Source organism: Vanessa tameamea, chromosome 26 (genome assembly GCF_037043105.1).
Source record: "Vanessa tameamea isolate UH-Manoa-2023 chromosome 26, ilVanTame1 primary haplotype, whole genome shotgun sequence".
Classification (NCBI taxonomy): Eukaryota; Metazoa; Arthropoda; class Insecta; order Lepidoptera; family Nymphalidae; genus Vanessa; species Vanessa tameamea.
Genome location: NC_087334.1, coordinates 6,836,133 through 6,859,573, shown reverse-complemented (window position 1 = coordinate 6,859,573; position 23,441 = coordinate 6,836,133). Strand labels below are relative to the sequence as shown.

The window sequence follows — 23,441 nt, the reverse complement described above, 5'->3', positions numbered from 1 at the left end:
TCGTGTAAGGAATGATTCATATTTCGAACAGGGCCAATATCTATGGGCGGTGGTGGCCACTTACCATGAGATGGTCCATCAAAAGTCAGCCTACCTATTACATAAAAAAATATTATTAATTAACTTGTATCAAGAGTTCTCTGAGTACAGTAAAAAAAAACAAATAAACCTCTATATGCAATAATTGAATAAGGTTTAGTATAAATTCGATTTTATTCTCAACAGCACAAAATGTGTGTTATATTTCAACTCGATCGCTTGGTCGGAACTGGTTTAAAGCTTTGCAAGATATGACCCACGTATTTCTTTTTTTTCTCATTGAATATAATATAATAGTTAGGTGGACTGGCGAATGGATCAACTGATGGTAAGTGGTCACCCCTAGACTGGCACTTTAAGGAATACTAATCGTTCTTTACACCGTCAAAACGCCATCGACCCCCAAGGTTGATAGCGTTTTGACTTTTAAGTCTCTTGAGCCTGTAGATACACCGGTATATTGATTCTTCAAACCAGAATACAACAATTTGGATTGCTGTTTAGCGTTGAAATATATGAGTGAGTTATACCTACCAAAAAATTATGTAAAACCTTGTATATTCCACCCGAACTTGAACCATTATACATATATTTTTAAATGGATTTATAATAAAACAGTTATCTATTATAAGTATTAGAAAACACACATTCCAAACAGAGCTTACAAGCTTGGCGTGAACCCAGAACTGGAACATTGAGACATTACGCAGTTAAATTGTCATTTGAAATACAAATTATTAGATATTTCTATAAATTTTAATAATATTCCATTTATTTTAGTATTTATAAATGACTTTGAAATTTAATTAATTTTTTATAAACTATGATATAGTATTTTTATTTTTTTTAATATCAATTTAGAAGCAGCTGAGGATTTTTTTATTTTATACGATAAACGCAGCTTAATCTCCAATTAAACGAAGATTTCAGTTAAATTAACTAGTTGTTTTAATCGAGATGGTCATTGGTCGGTTGAAGCTGGTGATCCTATAGGCAACCAATGAGTGTAGAGTATAAAGCCGATTTAGATAACCTGTCTTAGAACCGACCAATGTCTTGATACCAACGTTTCAGAAACCGGAGGATATTATTAATGATTTTTTAGGCATAAGAATAGGCTGTAGTTCAAGGAATTCGTAACATAAACAATGATAATAATATTTGCCACAATTAAGAAATAGAATAAATTCAGCAAGTGTCAATAGCGCAATAAATTACGGGCCTCCTAGCGATGTAAGAAGTCGCAGGTTCGGTCCTGACCCCTTGGGCTGTTGTTGTACCCACTGCTAGCACAAATGATAAGCTCAAAAGGAAGCGTAAATAGGAATATTAGGAATATTAGTAATACTTTACTTAATTTGGGTAAATGCCACTATTATTTTATATTTTAAATATATTTTTTTACGGGTCGCTTACCTATGTCATACATGAAGTTGCAGATTCCTAAAACTTGTAAAAAAATATGCAACGCATTTTGGAGATTTTCTAGTATATGACCCTGCATCTAGTTATACATATATATTGATATGTCTTGTGATGATCACACAAGACATATTAATATATATGTATAAATAAATAAATAAGATGTATACACGAACTATATACATCTAAATTATACTGAAGACTTAAAAATAATCAGATTATCCACTTTTATATAGTTCTTTCAATCTACTTCTCGGAGCTTTTGCTCATTGTATAAATCTATCATTTGAGTTGATTGTAAGGTTCCAAATCAGCACATTACTGACACGTAAGCTAACTATACAAATAAATTCCATCAAATCTTCTCCCCAAAATCATTTGGTAATATAGAAATATGGAAATATTCAAAGGCAGGCCCTTGGGTCTGTAAATGTGCAATGACAGTTGTAATTATTTAAAATATCAAAAGCAAAGCTTGTTTGTTTGCTTCCAAAATAAATAATTAAAAAAAAACACGAAAGAAACAAGCGGCACCCGTAATTATAGGCAATTTATTAAGTATTGTTTGAAGTGAAATAATCTTGTTACAGGATTAAATCGAATTAAAAGTTAGTATCGCTTCGAAATGTAAAGATATTAGCGTAAAGAATCGACAAGAAATCCAGTAGTTACTCTTTATTTCCTAAAAAAAACTTAATTTTTATAGTTCTTACGTAAAAGTATATTAATATTGTCGTTAAGAAAACAATACGACATTAAATTGTATAAAAAAACAGAACACTTATAGATCTCTATAAATATATTTAAAAAACTAGCGTGTCCATTGAATCGTCAATAACATTGTGACACATAATAAACGCTAAATTACATTACGAAAATACGTAAAAAATCCAGATATAATTCTACTGGATATTAGTGCCAAACTTTGTAAATAATTAGCCGCTGTGGGCGAAGACTCTAGACGCGAGTTTTCAATATATTCTGACTCAGACGGATATTATAAGAAAATATGCACGCGTCAAATATAAACGGTTAAATCTAAACTTAACTGAAGCTGACATATAACTGTATTATGAACTGTCGAGTTTGTTTACTGAAAACATATAAGTATAAAAGCGTACCACTCACTGAATAATCACGAAATCTTAGAAATTATAACATCTACTAACTTGAAGTTTAGCAGGTAGGTTCCTTATAGGATGCAGACATTCGTTAAGAACGGATTTCAAGAAACTCATCCCTAAAGGGGTTGGAAGTTTGTGTTTTATAAATTTCGCGCGAGTAAATCTAGATATATGAATGTAATTATAGTTAACCAGGTAGCAGTCCTAGCATCGCAAGCCCAATAAGGGTCTAGATAAAGCCATTTTAATCATAAAGATTATACATATCTATGGTTCGACATCATTTTTTCCGACAACATCAACGATCATTGTATTTCAGTCAAATTACGCAAAATCACAACGGATTACACCTAAACCTACCTCGTAACTTACTTCGTCCATTAGTAAAAACGGTATAAAAATTATCAAGAAATTTGTTACAAAATATAAATTTAAACTTAAAAGTCGCTCTCTGGATTAAGTCTTCCTATTGTAAAATAAAAAAAAAAAACTTCGCATTAAACTATGAAATCCTTTATTGAAATTTTGGAAGTGATTTACGAGATGAAAGCAGCTTTTTCATCTAAGCCTTTGATAATAAATAAATATTTTCTGTCTTACGATGTAAATCGTATTATTTTTGTCAAAAATGCTTTTTTGGTCACATGAGTTTATGGTATTTATAACCGCCTATATATCATAGGCGTCGTAAATAATATTAAAAAAAAACTTACATTGATAATATACCACTACCCTTCGCAACTAAGATGTACGCCGTTAGTAGAAAATCTGCTGAGTGTGTGGTGTTTACCCAGACGGGCTCAAGCCATTATGAAAGATAAGTTCAATCATCTTTTAATTCAAATTAAGAACCATTTTAAGCATTTTTTTTATTACGGGTCTGTAAACATATGCGTGCTTATTACGTTCTGCCAGTGTTGCGGAAAAATATTTTTACATTTGTTATATTGGTCAATAACCCTATTCACCGGTTCGAAAAAGTTTATTAAATGTTGATAGTTGTAACGATGATACATAACAACATAAATTAGAAATATAGAAACATCATATAGATCATTTTTTGGAATTTCAATTTTTTTTTTTTTAACCTTTATATCATTAAAAGATAAAAAGAGGATTTATGTAGAACGGAAGTAACTCATTATAAAAACCGTTTTTTTATAAATTTAAATTTGATTTACTACATTGTAATTCTAATATAGGTTTTTAAATCACATACATAAGACTAATAGTTCTTGACAAATTGACCTCATTTGTTATTTATTTATGCGGTTTTTCCGAACCGATTTTATCCAGTTACATTATTTCTTTTCAAATATTAAGTGTTATTCGACTTTTATTACAATGTTACAATAAAAATTTTCTGAAATATAAATAAATATATATATGAAAACTTACTAAATTTTCTACAAAATACGACATATAATTTACTTAACTTGGTAGTAGGGCCTTATACGATCCCTATTAGATATGTATCAATAAAATATCATCAAATATTCTATAGCTACACTTAGTATTACCGTGTTCCGGTTGAAGGGTTAGATCGACGCACTAAATGCACAAGAATGCACATGAAATTTAAATCCTTACAACATTCCGAGCGCGGATGTTCGAAAATCTATTACAGTGCGATTTAAGGCATTTTCTTCCTTGTACAACCACTCCGTGGAACCAGCTTTCGATGGTAATTTTTCCGAACCAACTGGGAACCTTCAAGAAAAGAGGTTAATCATTCCATAAAGAAAGTGATGCAGATGTCCATGGGTGGTGGTACTAGTAGTTTTTCCGTAAAAAAAAAACAATCCGAGTGGTTATACATTTTGGACAAAATATTTACAGGCAGGGCGAGTTATTTTATTATAGTTTAATTATATATGCTAACTTTGTTGCTGTTGTGTCAAATTTCTAGATTCCACGTTTGATTTTAAAAAAATGATTAAAAACTTAGAAGTGTTACAGAACATTCTAGATTTTCATTAAATTATTTAACTTCTTTGTTCACATTGTAATAAATAACAATTGCGTTTAAGCATATTTCCGTCTCAGACGGGTGACATCCATTATAAAAACTATGAATCAGAAATTATTAAAAAAGGCGCTATGAGTCAAGGCGCTTACATATTAACTTTTTTTTTCTGAACTAGTGCCAAATGTGACACGAGTACACTTAGTAACTAAAACACTTCATACGAATATTAACGGAGCATTGGAATGTATTTGGGGCTCCTTAGTCGAATAACAGATATACTTCGTTATGTTCTTTAACAAGAACCTTCAAGGGAAGATAGTACACGTTTCTTAAAGGCCGTGACCCACCTGCAAGCCCCCCTGTGTTGCAGATGTCCATGGTCGGTGGTAGTCACTTTCCATCAGGTAAAGCTCTTGCACGTTTGCCACTTATAGCATAAAAAAAATAACAACACGATCTTAAAATTTCTATAGTTTTGATAATATTCGATTACTCTATGTTTTAATATGTCTTGAAAATATGTCAAAATTTAAATAACATACATTTCAAAAAATATATTTTTTTAATTCTAACTTCTCAATATTTAAATTTATATTATTTTTGGTGAATACTTCTAGTTTTTGATTATTTTAAAATTAGAATTTCATTTTCGGTAACTTTATTTAACTTGCAAAGAGTTTTCGTCTCGAAAGAAGTAAATATGATAGATTTCAAATCAATCTGACTTATAATTTGTGGTATTTCACTTATATACATCATAGATACTTAGATATAGCACGTATTTACATACATACGTATATAACTCACGGCTAACCTGGCAACTAAAAATTCGGTGGTGCTCAATCTAAGATGTTATGTCCTTTACAAGGCCCCTGATATTTACTCGATTTTTTATAAACTAAATTTTGTGATTTTAATTTAAAACTCCTTAGCGGTAAACATCAAATATGCCAAAGATTCTAGCCAGCGTAGGCGACCACTTCTACCAAAAGGTGCCGTTGCATGTCTTTCTTAAAAAGAAAAACATAAATATGGCACAATTTCCCCCAAAAAATACCAACATAAGATACCTTAATTTGAAGTCAAAATAAACTTCACAAGTCAAAGGGCTATTTTAACATCATCCCACGCTTACTTAAAATCAAGATCTTTCGTTGATTGATCTCATTCTTAAGTCTAAATAATGATGTTTGTGTGATTTTGTAACCCTTTCAAAATTACTCTTGCAAGACAATCGCTTAAACAATACTGGCGTGATGCCAACGAAATGTCGGACAATATTTTAAAATGATTATCTAGATAAGATCCTTTTAAGACTTATTTAACAAGTATTTCGATTATGCCAGTCGGTGTCAATGACCTGACGAAGTTACTTTAAGTGAACTTAGTGGTTTTGTACTTTAATATTACACATGAATAATGTTCTTAAAGATTATATTGTTGTTTGATATAAGGATTCGAAAATAAAATAAAGACGGGATTCGTCATCATGGGGCTTGCAGTCTCTCAGTTGCTATTTTATATAGTATATTAGTTATATATATTTTAGCGATTATCATTACCAAAAATATTCAAATAGTTGGACCCAACAACTTGCATTGAAGCAACGTGTTGAAATGAGCTTCATACCGTATCCTTAAATGAAATCATTTGCGTAGCGTATTACAGGCTGATACATTTTATTTTTAATACAAACACTGGACACATACTAGAGCTGTAATTGTTAGCTATGTTATACACATGTACACCCACACACTCTCCCTCACACACACACACACACACACACCTATACACACAGCGCAAAAAAAAAAACATGTTTATCTTTGTTAATGTCATTACAGCTATGGTGTGTGGACGGCCGGTAACGCCCAACCTAATACAAGTAAAAATATTTACTTAATTGAGGGTTTCAAATGATGTATAATCATATTATATGCACACTAGTACGCAAGTAGTAGGTATTATATTTCTGTACTTGTTTTTGTCCCATAATCTATTCAAGACTTTTATACAACGACGACATGCCTCAGCCCCATAGTCGCAGTTCAATTAATTCGTCTGTCTAAAAAGGTGCTATGTATAATCTATTACGATTTACTGATAGCGTGATTTGACGGTTGATCAGTGGGACATATAGTGTTATCTATTTAATGGGAATGCTGACTAAATAATCTGTGATAATTTCGCATAATTTTAGTATTCATTTTTTATTTTAGTATTTTAATAAATAAAATAAATATAAGCGACAACATCAAATACATTACTCTGATCCCAATGTAAGTAGCTAAAGCACTTGTGTTATGGAAAATCAGAAGTAACGACGGTACCACAAACACCCAGACCCGAGACAACATAGAAAACTAATGCACTATTTCGACATCGACTGGGCCGGGAATTACTAATCACGGATAAATAAGATTTGTAGTTTAATTTGTTTAACGTACAAATTTTGCCGATTTATATATCCAATTCACTTGTTAAAAATAATTAATTAGTTTAATCAAAACAAGGCTATATTGATGATAAAAAAATATGTAGTTGATGTATGTTGACGTTCAGGTATAACATATTAAATACTATATAATATATTTAACTATTAAACTATTTAACTCTGCTTTTATAAGCATTTTTGATTTTCAATCGTCATTTTACATAACCGATAATTTAATAATGTAGATTCCATCGAGAAGAATTGTTTTCTGACAGTAACTACTGAGTTTCTTGCCGGTTGTCAGACATTTAAAATATGAGTTTTAATTAATTAAATATAATTAAATTAATATTATATATATTTTAATGTATTTAATTGACATAACATATAAAATATACCATGGCATAATTTTCTATACAATAAAGTAGGTATAAATAAAAACATTTTTATTCAATATTGAATACCTAGTTGAATAGTTCTTGTGTAATAACTGATGCTTTTTTTCGTAATTTAAAGGAAATGCATATAAACAGTAACGTCTACAGGTAGAGCATTTGCTCCAGTTTTGGACATCGCCCAAAGTGTATTGAAATCGAGTAGAAATCTGTCTCAAAGTAAACATCGATTAATTTACTTGTTTATCGCGTTATTTCAAATATTCCCGGCTCTCGTTTACGACAATATTAAACTGACGTAAGGAATTAATTAGTGAGGGTTTTGATCTTTGAATTAAAAATATCGGTTAGAGTATATTATTTTTATTTTTATTCAATAAAAAAATCGACGATATATTTTTTAATTGTGATGCTAGTTATCATGAACTTATATAACGGTATTGTTCCTAATATTAATTTATAAATTTTTGACGACCTCCGTGGTCGAGTAGTGTATACACCGGTTTTCATGGGTACGCCACTCCGAGGTCTCGAGTTCGATTCCCGGCCGAGTCGATGTAGAAAAAGTTCATTGGTTTTCTACGTTATCTTGGGTCTGGGTGTTTGTGGTACCGTCGTTACTTCTGATTTTCCATAACACAAGTGCTTTAGCTACTTACATTGGGATCAGAGTAATGTATGTGATGTTGTCCAATATTTATTTATTTATTATAACAAAATTTATACATATATATTAGAAATATATGTCTGGCTTATATGGGTAACTTATTATTGTAAATTCAAAAATGTGTAGAGAAGTTTCCACCTCGATGTCCGAAAGTCCACAGCAGTGCGATTTTTAAGGCATTTGCTGCCTTGCACAATGAATCTGTGGAACCAGCTTTCGCCGGCAGTTTTTCCGACTTGGAAACCTACAAGAATATAGCCTAATTATTCCTCAAAGGCCCATGCCCTTCGGTGTTGCAGATGTTCATGGTCGTGGTCATTTTCCATCAGAGACTCCTGCTCGTTTGCCGCCTATTCCATAAAAAAAGTCAACCATTTTATCAACAAAGAAGTGTGTAAACTTTTTACATACTAATAAATTGTTAACATCTTTTTTAATATGTTTCTAATACTTGCGTTAGTTGAAATAACTGGAATTAATGTTTTAATTTATATGCTGTTTTATGAATAAACAATATATTTTTAAATTAACCATAGATTATGAGATTGGATTAGTTGATTCAAGTCAAAGTCAAAAATCTTTATTCAATATAGAAGTGTTTACACTTGCTTATTGATAGTCAAAAATCTACCACCGGTTCGGAATTTAACAACTCGGACCTGAGAAGAACCGGCGAAAGAAACTCAGCATAGAAACATATATTTAATTTCAACATACATTTAAGATGTTTATTGATCGAAACGTGCTATAAATACAATTTATTTTTAATAAAATATCTTGTTCCAAGGCCGTTTCTCCAGTATAAAATAATTCAACCTACATCTAAGCCAAGATTGTCACACGAACTGACATTTGTCAACGTTATATCTAATGACGTTTCCTGCTAAATTGAAAGTCTGTCCTACACACGAATATTATTAAAAAACATCTTCCCACACGCACTATTTACTTTCGCGAAATGCTTTATTAAAAATAAAAATAATTATATTTTTTTAAAAATACGAATGAATAAATCCGATGTATGACTTGGTGTATTGAAAGTGTATAAAAAATTGTTTACAGTTCGTAAAATAATAAAATGTCCTTAAAACCGAAAAGGCGTAAGAAAAATCAATCAGCATTCCGCGTTGACAGCACAAAGGACCTTTAATGAATTGTGCACGTCACTCAAAGACATTTCAGCCAAAATAACACGTGTTGAAATGTGGAAAATAAGTGTAATTATAATAAAATATATAAATAAATACTTAGTTGTATGTTACTACGCGGTCTGACTTCGACTGACTAGTCGCAGGTCGCGCGCACCGCTGTGCGGTACCCTCTGGAATTCCACATTCGATATTTCAAATTCAAATTATAAGTGGCCAGTGTGAAGTGATTTTAGTGCGGTAAAATTAAATTACGGTTTGTGTTTAAAATTCGAAATGGCAGGAGTACGATTTTATCGTTTTTTTTATTTTTTCCATCCTTACACACTCAACACTATACAAGTTTATAAAATTATAATAAAAATAATTTATTAAATACCACTATCGGTGTGAGTTGATTGCTACGCGGGTGCTACGCACAAAACGTGTTGCTACGAAATGATACGAAAGGAAAACCTAATCAATTATAGTGGGGACGTTATTCTAAAATATTTCTAGACAATCTATAAATGTTTAACGCTATATATATTTGAATACGCAATTTTAATATAATATACACTGTTTAATAAAATATTAATAAAAAAAAACTATGCTAAAAAAAATACCATATACAAAAAGTATGAATACAAATTATAAAAAAAAAATAGTTCATGTGTAATTATACATATAAGTGAAACTATTTCAGGATCATATACGTTGCACTTAAATTCAACCTTGAAATTTGAACTCCCCACGCGCCAAAAAAAGTTTTACATAACAAAAAAAAAATCATACAAAAATCACAGAATTTTAGTTTAAAACCGCTTTTTGTGGGTCTTAAATATGCTGGAATGTATAATCTTAATAAAATTATTTTTAGCGAGCCCGGTTTTATTCATTCGTAATATTTATTACGTGCTACAAGTAAGCGGTCGTGGTCGTTACGAAAATTGTAGTTGCTATTTTAGATGTTCGAGCCAAATTTCTTAGCTTAATATTAGACACTAAACAATTTTAATAGAAACCTATTTAGAGACAAAATATATATCAACAGATTTCTTTATTAAAAAATATGCGCGTCATTTCGTAATACATTTCTCTATTTTCTTTATTGTTGACTTATAAAAGAATTTCAATTCGAAATTCAAAATTTATAGCAATATTATAAATTCAAAAGTAACCCCGTCACACTTTCATGGTTTAACCACTGATCTGAATTTGATGAATTTTCGTATGAAGCAAGCTTGAACCCAACGAAAGGACATAGGCTACTTTTTTAAACCTAAAAACTACGATTCTAACACGCAGGCAAAGCCGCAGGTGAAAACTGGTCAATCACTAATTTATCAGGAATTTTCGGAAGAATTTTAGTAACTTTTAACTTCTAGGCGAAAAAGGTATCGGTTCTCTAAAACAAGCAGACCAAGATAGGGTGTTAATTTTTTATATAAGTTATGTATACCAATTTTATGAAAATTATATGAAACTACACCATAGAATAGTTAAATATTTGATTACAATGTAATTTACAATATATATCAAATTATTTGCCAACGGTAAGTCACAAAATAAAAAGGCTTAATCGTGAAAAATAGGAATAAAATGTATAATGAACGCACGTGAATGAAATACTTTAGCATCAGATTAGTTTTACACGAAATTTACATGTAGATACTCCGGACTCGACTTCGAATTTCGAAATTCACTCTATTATAATTGTAACCAAAAAAGTTAAACTACACAATTGCATTTGGTATTAGTTGCCGTTCGCGAATACGACCGTGCGTGCGGGAGGATTAGGTGCTTTATTTCATTTGCGTTACCCCTGACAATGTCAATCCAAATCATCATGATCAGTAAAATAGTTAAGTCATTAAATAGAACAAATAAACAAAAAAATAATCTTACTTTATCTTATTAAAACAAAGGGGTCGTGGAACACATGGTTGGTATGAAGTTGCTTCGTTATGTATTATGAATAGAAACAATAGAATAAATAAAGCCATATATAAAAGAAAGAGATACAGAAATAGAGAAAGAGAGGGAAGATCGCTTATACCCCATAAGGCTTTTCCTTACGTGACGATTTCTACCAGTTCAATCTACTGTAACCCGCGCGAAAGAACTTCGTTTTAATATTAGCTACTATTAAAGATTCTTTGATTAAACGTACGTTTTGATATGTATTAGTAAATTTTTGCCGAGATGGCCCAGTGGTTAGAACGCGTCCATCTTAACCGATGATTTCGGGTTCAAACCCAGGCAGGCACCACTGAATTTTCATGTGCTTAATTTGTGTTTATAATTCATCTCGTGCTCGGCGGTGAAGGAAAACATCGTGAGAAAACCTGCATGTGTCTAATTTCAACGAAATTCTGCCACATGTGTATTCCACCAACCCGCATTGGAGCAGCGTGGTGGAATATGCTCCATACCTTCTCCTCAACGGGAGAGGAGGCCTTAGCCCAGCAGTGGGAAATTTACAGGCTGATTATGTTTTATGTTATGTAAATTTTTATTTTTTCATTCGTAATAGCTCAACGGTATACGTACTGCGATTTCACATAAAAGTCACAGGTTCGTCAATGGCGCCCTCGGCTATTGCTTTCTCGTTCCTGGAACAATTCTTTCTTAATTCGATATTTAGATTTTTTTTAATAGAACCACAAACTATTTGAGATCTCCTTAGGTTATTTGGTGTACACAATTCCATTTACAGTATAAATCTTTACACTTATATAATATATTGTATGAAATATCAAAACGAAATAAAATATTGTTAAATATCAATGAATTAATTAAATTATGATAAATACAAGAAAAAACATAATATGAAAAACAAATTGACTCTGTGTGTTACCCCTTCACGCTTAAACTGCTTATTATTATTTGCCCGATAGAGATGAAATTTTTTATTGAGATAGTTTGGGGCATAGGGACGGACATAGGCTTTTTTAATTCACTCCTTGAGGGGGCATAATAGGGGGTCACGTCTGTGTGGTATAGGTATATATAAAACATATTTAAGTACAGCTAGTTCAGTATAAAACGGAAACCTATATACTGAGTTATCTTTCTGCGATTTTCATATGAAAGCGCAGTCTAAACGAATGCAAAAATCAATTTGTAAACACATACAACCATATCCAATTAACGCCTTTACGACGGCGTTCGTGAAGTAATGCGAACTTCCTAAGTATTGAGTCATTAGCGAATTTTCGATGTTCACTTCGCATAAAGTCAGACCGTGAAATCAGTTGCAACGGCAGAATTCCAAATATATTTTCAACTAGCCTTTATCCGCGTCATAACTTACGTTTTTATCCGAGTTGAATGATAATACAAAAAAAAAAAAATAATAAATATAATAATAAATTTAAAGGGTTTTGTGAAAACCCGACTTGGTAGGTCCCACCCATTTTGGTTACATTATTTTCTACTATCACGCAGCAATACTTAGTCCCAAGGTTAATGGCGTATTGGCGCTGTAAGGAATTAGTAAAATTTCTTACGGCAGCAATGTGTATGGACATTGGGTATTGCTGACTAATTACAATCAGTTGGACTATTTGCTCGTCAAACAACATTGAAAAATATATGTTGGTACTATAAAATCATCAACATTTTCTTGTTTAAGTGTACTTTTTAAATAAAAACGTAAGAATGTCATGCCCATGTCAAGTTCATAGGCATTGGACAGCCTATGAATTTGACATGGGCCCACCTTGGAGTTAGACGGAACTCAACGCGAAATTAATCATTAAAATCGTTATATATTGTTAGTAAAATTCATCTCGTGCTCGTGAAGGAAAACATCGTGAGGAAACCTGCACGTGAGGGATGAATTAAGATAACCTTCATTTCAGAGGTGGTCTTACCCCACCTGTGGAACATTTATACGCGGTTACGTTTTTTTTATAAATAGTTAAAACCTCCTTTTTTGTCATATCTCTTGTTCCATTACTGCGTGAAGTAGTAAATATCAATATCGCCTTCGCATTTATACTAGCCACCCGCCCCGTCTTCGCATGGGTGCAATTTATTAATAAAGACAATTATATTATATTATATATTTAGGAATAATGTAACTTCTATGCTTATTTCCGGATATTTTCCTTACATACAAACAAATTTTACGTCTTAGTAATATTATTATAGCAGGGCAATTCGATATTTGTTTTTTTTTTATATTTTATTAATTATTGTGCTTTGGGCTAAACATTTAGTTCGTCGATATATTTTTTTAATAAATTCGTAAGAATCTTTAATACTGAAACTCATCTATCTTTGGATATAAATTGCGTTTCATTTGAATGGCATAATCCGCGTTTATATATTTATTATCTTTAAGCTGATGACGATGAAGCGACAAGTTTTTTTTTTTAAATATAACTAGTATATGTTAATATTATACGGTTTTGCTAATTTCATTATACACAGAATTTAGTAGGTTGGAGCGGCTGGCGTCTAGCAGCTGCTTTCAGGCTGGGCGGATGTATAAATTTTGAAGCGACATTCTTGGTTGGCACTCGCTCCGGTCACAGAGCAGTGCGGATGGACCATCCGATTATTTCTGTAATCATATTGAATTATTTTCATGGTGGTGTGTCACTTTTGTACATTTGACTATTGGTTTCAAGAAATGAGTTTAAATAAAGTCGTAGATCAAAAGAAAGAGATGCAGAGAACGAGAGCGAGATAGGTAGCTTATATTACTTTATATAATATATAACGCTTTGTCTTTACGCGACGATTTCTGCTAGTTAACTCTATTGTAAGCCACGTGAAATGACTTCAAGATTACATTGATTTGGAGGGTTTATTGTCTTAGATGAGATTCGTAATACACATTTTTTTACAATAAAATTAATATTTTTTGCAAAAGCATTGAATATATTTATTGCCAATACATGAATTATACCGACACCACATACAGTCCCAAATCAGTTCAGGTATTTAAAGGTTATGGTGCAATAAATAAACTCCCCTACATACGTGAACCTTGAAAATATTAAAATACTTATTTGGGTAGTCATGAAAAAAATATCGTTTAACTAAAACATTAAACGTCAAAAAATTAGTATGACCAAGATTTATTAAAATATATGAAATTTTTAATGACATATTAAAAAAATCATATATTTTAATAAACACAAACTAATCGTGTACCGTATAATTCTGAACTTCTGTCCGTCGTGATTCAGAATCCCAGTTCATTTCACGCATATAACTTCACTTGACACCTGATGGTTGAAGATTTCCTGATACATATAAACGGAACCAAGGTTACTTGGGCCGTTCCAGTCGACATGCACATTATTCATAAAGGGGCATATTACGGAAATACTAGTTGAATTATAGATGTACACTTACATGCATCAAAATGTTTGAGCCAAATGGGTCAAGTAAATATGTGGTAGGAAGTAAAGTGGACAGCTATGAAGAATATTCTCGAATGTGTATGAGATATCAGCGAAATATTGTTCTCGTCAGATGTCCGCTGTGTAAGTGGTCTGCGTATTATGATTCTGTCAGAATTTATCGTTCTGGAATACAATTAGTTATGATATTTCCATTGCGCACTATTAGTAATATTTATGGTATTTTCTTTTACAATATAAATTGAATAACTAAATATATCTTTTTTTTTACGGTTTCGAGTTCAATGCTTAAAATATATTTATATAAATAGTTTTAATGACGAAAATAGATCGTATTAATATTAACCGTGAAGGCGGGAATTCTTGGGATTTAATTTTCAAAATCGTTAAACATAAAATTTATACATTACAGTGAATTGTGAATCAATTAAATTTAAGAAACTTAAATACACTTTATTAGTTTAATATGCTATCAAATTTAATGAGTTAAAATGATTCCTGTTAGTCATTGGAGCGTCCAATATCCAATATATCTTACTTGGCTTCATTGTCAGATCGATTAAATAGTAAACAATTATTTTATATGCACTCAAAAAACATACAAAAATAGATATATTTTGCACTATGATAATCGATCTTAGGTCACAATGATTCCCTATATTTTGTTGACATAGTGTTAGCTACACTAGACATTAAGCGTTTACAATATATTAAGTGAGTATTAATATAATATACTATAACATAAATTCTTATAGTCTACTTAGCATCTCATATAACGTATTCTGATATATATTTGATAATGTTAATTTAATATAAAATGAAGCACTTCAATAATTAATTTAATATATTTAATGCTACTTAAATTTAATACATAGTGATTTTGGTAATAAGACTAACTTGGAAGTACTATAAAAAGTGGGCTAATGAATTTTGGAGAAAATTTTGTCCCGATATTTATTTTGTATGAAATATTGAATTGTGGATAAGTTTCGATCAGTTCTAGTATTATTTATAATTCCACTTATTTGTATTCAATAAATAATAAACGAGAGAATATCAAACACTCCCAGTGTATGCGTTAGTGTTCTTGACCGACTTGAGTTAGCGAATATGAAATCATTTCGTAAATGATACAAAGTTGACATTTAAATTAATGACCTATCGCAGTTGTCTGATTCGCGTACACAATTAATTTAATATGTTATATCTTCTTTGATTCAACTTAAGAGTTTTGAGATATCTAATTTAGTTATTTTATAAAATGTAATTTATTGTGTTGCTAATGTATTCTATTGGAGGATACCTTTAAAACATGACTGATTCGACATTGGGTTCTTGTGTCAAGTTCTCATTAGCAACCTGGATATTACAAATTAACAGTGTTTATTCGTGTCGTTGAAAAAACGTTAAGGCGTTCTACAGTCGTTTCGTATAGTCGTTCTATCAGATTACAAAGTAAGAAAATAGGAGTGCACCTGTGTGCTACTTGCACACACATGTGTATTATGTCGTATGTCTGTATAAAAATGCGTGATTTTTGTTGGTTTTTTTAATAATAATTGGCCTGTAAATGTCACACTATTGAGCTAAGGCCTCCATTACGTATGAGTTCCCGGCCGAGTCGATGTAGAAAAAGTTCATTAGTTTTCTGTGTTGTCTTGGGTGGTGGTGTTTGTGGTACCGTCGTTACTTCCGATTTTCCATAACACGAGTGGGATCCGAGTAATGTATGTGATGTTGTCCAATATTTATATTTATATATATTTAGTCATATATATTGTTATAAGATTAAATTGATTAAGTCTTAAGAAGAGTCTCAGAGTTTATTGACCTTTAAAATAGAATTTTACTCCTTCCTTCCTTTTGATATCAGCGTATCTAATGAATCTAGATATTAACAAATGACGGTTATATACGAATCCACGATTTGTAACTGGAATCTGTTCCAAATTCCACATTTAAAATGATCACGCCGCTTGCGCAAAATATTGTGAAACTTAGCATATATTATATTCTACACAGTTTAATTTGCACGTTCTCATTTAAGATTGGTATTCTAATAATTAGCTACCGCGACTTCATCTACATCATAATTAAATACGAAATTAACTTCGTCCTTTGATTCTTTCGGATGTAAAATGTATTATATACTTTAAATTCAAAATAATTGATTACATACATATGACATCTAAAAATAAAATAAATATTTATTCATACAATATTAAAGCATTACACATCCTTGTCTTTGTCAAAGTAAAAAAAAAAAACAAAATTTATCATTTTTCTTATGTCTCTTAGGAAGTAAAGTCGTTGGTTCTGCGTATAAACTAAATTAATTTGAATGTTGAAAAATGAATTTCCGCTCATGTCCTCCCATCGGATTATAAGAAGGGATAGAATGTTTGCACATGGACTTGTGCTCTATAACATGTTCTGTGCATTTTTGACTACTCTCCCCTGATAAGAAAACCATAAACATCTTTTAGCAACAGTGAATAAACTTCTCTTCACTCTGTTCGGATCATCGCCAATTTTATGGATACTGGGCGGAAATTAAAAAAATCTTTTTTTTTGGTATTGGTCGGCGAACGGGAAAAATGGCCTCTTGATGATAAGTGGTCAACGACGACTTTGGCGCTGTAAGAAATATTACTCAAACAACAATACTTACTATTACTATTTGGCAGTAGAATATCTGAGTTGGTAGGATCTCTAGGGGGCTTGCACAAAGCCCTACTAAGAGTTACTTTGTTGACTTATAACCATTGTATTTTCTACAATGTTTTACCTACCTTCTAATGTCAAATTATTGTGAACGAGAAAATTGGTCTGTTAGTTCTTAACGCTATACAACGCTGGGTTCGTTTATGTATTACACAGATGGTTGCATGTGTTAATACTGATAGGTTAAATATAGTATCCGTTCATTAATGTCGCCGTCTAATTTATGATTTACCGATTACGTGTCGTTATTTTGACGAATATTTCATCGAAGGCCGTAATAAATTTAGCCATAGACCTATCAACGGATTCCGTAGAAGTGGCATGCGTTTAAATGTAATATTTTTACGATTTAAGATACTTGTAAGGCAATATTCGGCTACTTTTCGATATTCCGAAATTTATTAATAATAGTTTAATGATTTTTGATCTAAAAATAAAATTAAAACTAATAAATATAAATGGTAAAATTTGCTTGTTTGTGATTAATGATTCATTTTCGAAAATAGTTTTTAACTGAATAACAAAGGATAGTAGGTGTATATTTGAGATTGTGGATAGCTATTACATACATTAGCAGCCTGTAAATTTCCCACGGCTGGGCAAAGGCCTCCTCTCCCTTTGAGGAGAAGGTTTGGAACATATTCCACCACGCTGCTCCAATGCGGGTTGGTGGAATACACATGTGGCAGAATTTCGTTGAAATTAGACACATGCAGGTTTCCTTAAGATGTTTTCCTTCACCTTAATAATATTAGTATAGATATATATAAATACATATTATATGTAAACGTATACGGAGTAGAGTCACAAATTATTAATTCGGATGCTTTACGTTTTTTACATGGTGGAATTTTTAGTGCAAACCCGTATGGGTAGCTACCACCTACTCATCAGATATTGTGCCGCCAAGCAGTACATACATGGTATTGTGAGCCAGTGTAACTACAGGCATAAGGGGATAGCATCTTAGTTGCCAAGGTTGGTGGCGCATTGGCGAAGTAAGAGACGGTTTATACTTCTAATAGCGCCAATGTCTATGATCGGTGGTGACCATTTAATATGAGTTTGTCCATTTGCCGGTCGGCCTACCTATTACATAAAAAAAAAAACATTGTAAAGCATAAAATTCTGATATAGAAATAAAAGATATAAGAATTGAATATGATAATTACTAGTTTTTTTTAAAGTGAACTCTCTTCGAACGCAACGTTACTGTATGTAACGTTTGAGTGCAACCTTTCTGTCATGAAATAAGCGATTGGTTTAATTTTTTTATCAAATGTTTATTCTCTAAAGATTAATTATAAATATAAATGTCGTATTTAATATATACCGCTAAATGAACCGAGAGCCGAGATGGCCCAGTGGTTAGAACGCGTGCATCTTAACCGATGATTTCGGGTTCAAACCCAGGCAGGCACCACTGAGTTTTCATGTGCTTAATTTGTGTTTATAATTCATCTCGTGCTCGGCGGTGAAGGAAAACATCGTGAGGAAACCTGCATGTGTCTAATTTCAACGAAATTCTGCCACATGTGTATTCCACCAACCCGCATTGGAGCAGCGTGGTGGAATATGCTCCATACCTTTTCCTCAACGAGAGAGGAGGCCTTAGCCCAGCAGTGGGAAATTTACAGGCTGATTATGTTATTATGTATTTATGCTAAATGAACAGACTAAATATAATTCATTCCAAAAATTGAATTGTATTAAATAACGAAACGCGCTAAAAGTAACAAATATGATACATAACTAAGAATTATTGCATACTTAAGTAATTTATAGAACGCAGTAGTTATATTCGGACATAAATGTTTAGAATAAATCAAATATGTTTATAAACAAATACATAGTGCATTAGATATGCAATTAAAACATCAGTAATACATTTCGTTAAACATTAGAGTGAATAATTATTTTATTATTTATAAATATAATGTTTTAAAATAACTTTACGGAATTCTAAAGTTGAGTGCGTATCAAGGGCACGCGTAATTTATTAATTTATGAGTTGCCATTAACATATAATCAAATGTCGTTGTATACATTGCTACTATACTCTTTAACAATACAATCGTATTGTTAAAAAAACGTATAGTAAACTTACTTGGTGGTAGGGCTTTGTGTAAGCCCGTCTGGGTAGGTACCACCCACTCATCAGATATTCTACCGCCAAACAGCAGTACTCAGTGTTGTTGTGTTCCGGTTTGAAGGGTGAGTGAGCCAGTGTAACTACAGGCACAAGGGACGTAACATCTTGGCTCCCAAGGTTGGTGGCGCATTGGTGATGTAAGGAATGGTTAATATTACTTACAACGCCGTTGTCTATGGGCGGTGGTGACCGCTTACCATCAGGTGGGAAATTTGCTCGTCCGCCTACAGATTACATAAAAAAAAAAATAGTAAGTAGGCAAAGTTCGTAAGAAATGAGTTTGCATAACCATTTTTTCGGTCGACTTGTTTTGCAAATTTGGTCTTAATGACAACACCTTCTATTTTAAAATAATATTCTAAATAACGGTGAAAGAATTACTGAAATCGGATTAATATTTTGCAGATCAATACTAAAGTCGTTTTTGAACGATGTTAATCTTTATTCGTAGCGCTAACAAAATAATGTTATCTTTAATGTGTTAGTTTTGTAAATTTAAATTTTGAACACCGTTTCTTCGGATATCAATACAACGAAGAAACCAAAGAAATCAAAAATATGGGCCATAGTCTATTAAAACAGATGATAATACATTTTATATACATTTCTGCTTTAATGATTAATTTAAAACTCCTTAAAACATTATTGGTATTAGTAAATTTAAAAAAAACTGCATTTAACTTTAATCTACTTCAAAAACCATCTTATACTTTTAGAACTTAACTAAAATCATTTCTGCAAAAAAATACTGTTGTCAGTCGTCAGCCCAAAAAACAAACATTTGAAAAAAAACATACGCAGATCTTGCAAAACATTTGACAACCCTAACTTAACCTTATAATGTTGATATACGTAACGCAATGTACGTTACATTACATTAGTTTAGTTAGGCTTTACCATGAACTATTGTCACAGGACATTTAAAAATCACAATCTTACTTAGGATATAGTCTATGTCGTGTCGAAAGTTATTTTTTTTGACAACCCTAACGTTCGATCCTAGCCTGTAAAAGTATTGATGCGTATTACGGCTCATGACCTGATTATGTGATTTCAAAACATTCTGGATCACATGGAAGCTATTTATTTAGGATTATACCGTCTGTCGTGTTGTAACTTTGTTTATGTCTATGGTTTGGTTTAAATCCGTTTGTAATAAAATCTTGTATTGGCCGACCATTTGATGTGGCTTATAATTTTTATGAACACTATTATTACTTAGTCCAGGGTCATATCGTAGTTTTGTTAGAACATTGTGGTTTTGTTTAATCAGCTATTCATATGGAAGTTATTGGTCCAAATTTTAAAACATATAAGCATGATGGTGTGATGTATGATTGTCAATTATAGCGACCGTTCTCAAAGGAGATTAGTCAGTTGCGCAGAAAATACTCTAGCACGTCGTATGTGCAAACATAAATATATAAAATAATCTAATCAAAGGCAAATTAGATAAGACTAAAAACTGTTTTAGTCAGTGGTGATACCAACGGCCTTAGGTGCCTTGTGAGGCATGGGATTGTAAACACTACTCACTTACAAACTTCGAGATCTTTCTGAAAATTTAGCATCAGTATGGCTCCAGCATTATAGAATAAATCGAAGAGATTGTTTGGTTTGTCTTATGTCTTAAGCTAAAAACCCCGGGGCTAATAAGTTACTGTGGTTTACTTATCAAGGTCACGCGAACATACTTTTGCTCGGTGGTATGGCTTCGTATATGCCCGACTAGACCATCCCATCATTAAATAAACCACCAAATAGTAATACTGAGTATTGTTTTGTTCCGGTTTGAAGGGTGAGTGAGCCAATGAAACTAAAGGCGCAATGCCCTACAAAGGGTCATAACATCTTAGTTCTTAACGTTAGTGGCGTATTGGCAATGTAAGGAATGGTTAATATTTCTGACAGCGCCGTTGGCCGCCGAGATATTAATTTAAAAATATATCTTACTGGCGATTTTGTGCAGCACTTAACACTCACCACCAATTCTACCAATATTACCGAGCCGATAGGACCCACGTGAATTTTTAGCGAAAATTACGCATTAAGTCTTTGATTAGCAAAGTGTTTTTGTTCAAAACGTGAAAATAATATATATTTTCCTTAAATTTTCTGTAATTGTTATGATTGAATTTCGGCCATTTTTAATTTTTAAATGAAAGTGTTTTTGTTTGTCGCATTGATTCGTATGCATATCTAGACTATTCATATCGAGCTGAAACTTTGTAAAGTAGTTGTTGAATATTGATGATAATGAACGGTAGCGCGCGAATCGTATCAGATAATTATTTTTTAAAGCGGCACGCATTCCGGGTTTTCATCCATTCATGAAAAAATAATATATATTTTTATATTATAACAATATTCAGTATTTCTGTTGGGGGGGGGGAGAATTTGTGACGAGTGGGTGGTACCTACCCAGCCGGGCTTTCACAAAGTAAAACAATTGCAATACTTTACAAAGTTTGTAATCTCGTCATACGTTATACATGCTATTTAAAAATATACGAAATTTATGCGTTATATAAACATACATTTTGTTTTAAGTATTCAATTGCGTAAAACAAATTGCCGTGACGAAATCTCTGGAATGTCTCTGAAACATAAATGAGAAATTGTGAATATATTTCATTGATGTAAAATATTTGAAGATTGTCTTTTTTTTTTATTTAAACATCAGTATCGTGATATATTGTTTGGCAAAAAATAATGTTATAAACAAATTTAAGTCAGAATGGCTTACATATTTTTGCGGAGTTCATATTCTTGGAGGTTTGAACCCGTTGAAAACCTTGGGATCTGTGGCCTTATATCTATCCTCTAGACCAACGAAGTAGTCGAAACACTTTTTACTGTTTCTGCATGGTATATTTTTATGATGGTCTTCATCACCTACTCCAAATTTTAACAAATGCTATAATTATGGAATATCTTAAATATTTTGTTGTTGAATATATTGACAATATACTTTGATATTTGACCAATGCTTACGTCTACACAACGAATTCGTCCTTATTATTTTTGAGGTCTGATTTATATATTCAATTTATCAGTAATCAATGCTTTCAGAATTGTGTACTATATAAATAACAGACATTTTTCAAAATTAATATTTTAAGAAATCTGTTTAGAATTTTACTACTTATGAACAACATAGACTCTTAATCATTTAAAAGTTTGTGTGTCTTCGAAATATCTTTAACCTATTTAGTATATTTTCAAATGTATGTTGAGTAATAGCTTTAAAGTATCAAGATTGATTTATAAAATTAGTAAAAGTATGTCACTTGGTGAGAATTTACTTTGTATTTTAATAATACTGTCACTTTAAACATTGTTTTGTCTAGAATTGTTGCTGCTATAATTTGTCTTGACACACCACGATTACGTAGGTTACCTTCATTATATTTTATTTTGGAATGATTTATGTCGGATGATTAGTAAGAAGACTATATTATTATTTGCACGAGTAAATAATGTAATATATCATAATTAAATTAATAAATGTAAAAACAAGAAAACGAGTTTCTTAAACTGACGAACAAAACACTTTCACACACTCACAGACAGACACACACACATACATACTCTTGACTATTATATATAATATACTACTAGTCCTTACTAGTTTTTGGTTCTTAACTTATAGATTAAGTTCTTTCTAAGTAACACAATAGAAAATAAAATATAATTTTAAACTACATTTTCATGTATACGTATTTAGGCAGTTCCGTCTTAACCAAAATAAGCGACCGGGTTCACGCAGAGTTTTGCGAATCTCCCCTCTCCGCCAAAGAAATATATCAATGGTCCGACTTCGATGGTTAAAGATTAGGTTTCCATTCCACACCAGTGCTTTATATTTAATTCAAACAAACATAACAATTTATAACATGCTTCCTTCAACCTACTTCAATAAATATATATTTGATTCATTGAGAATTTAATTAAGTTTATACACGTTAATATTCAAAATACCTACTGTACGAATCATAACCGCGTGAATT

General features: G+C 31.7%; 1 protein-coding gene across 11 annotated transcripts in view; it reads left to right on the top strand.

Moving 5' to 3' along the window:
• The window catches only part of LOC113393859 (filamin-A), a 90,127-nt gene that overhangs the window by 28,495 nt on the left and 38,191 nt on the right, over positions 1-23,441 (top strand). Inside the window, exon 1 of one of the 11 annotated variants that reach the window (XM_026630957.2) lies at positions 9,322-9,480. The exons of 6 other annotated variants lie outside the window; for them this stretch is intronic. Coding sequence is in view for 1 of the 5 variants with exons in the window: in XM_026630960.2 (XP_026486745.1) it covers positions 9,472-9,480 (9 nt within the window). In the remaining 4 variants the exon portion in view is untranslated. Of the gene's footprint in view, positions 1-9,321; positions 9,481-23,441 lie in introns of those variants that run through there. 4 more of the 11 variants (XM_026630959.2, XM_026630958.2, XM_026630960.2 and 1 more) reach the window with 4 other exon arrangements.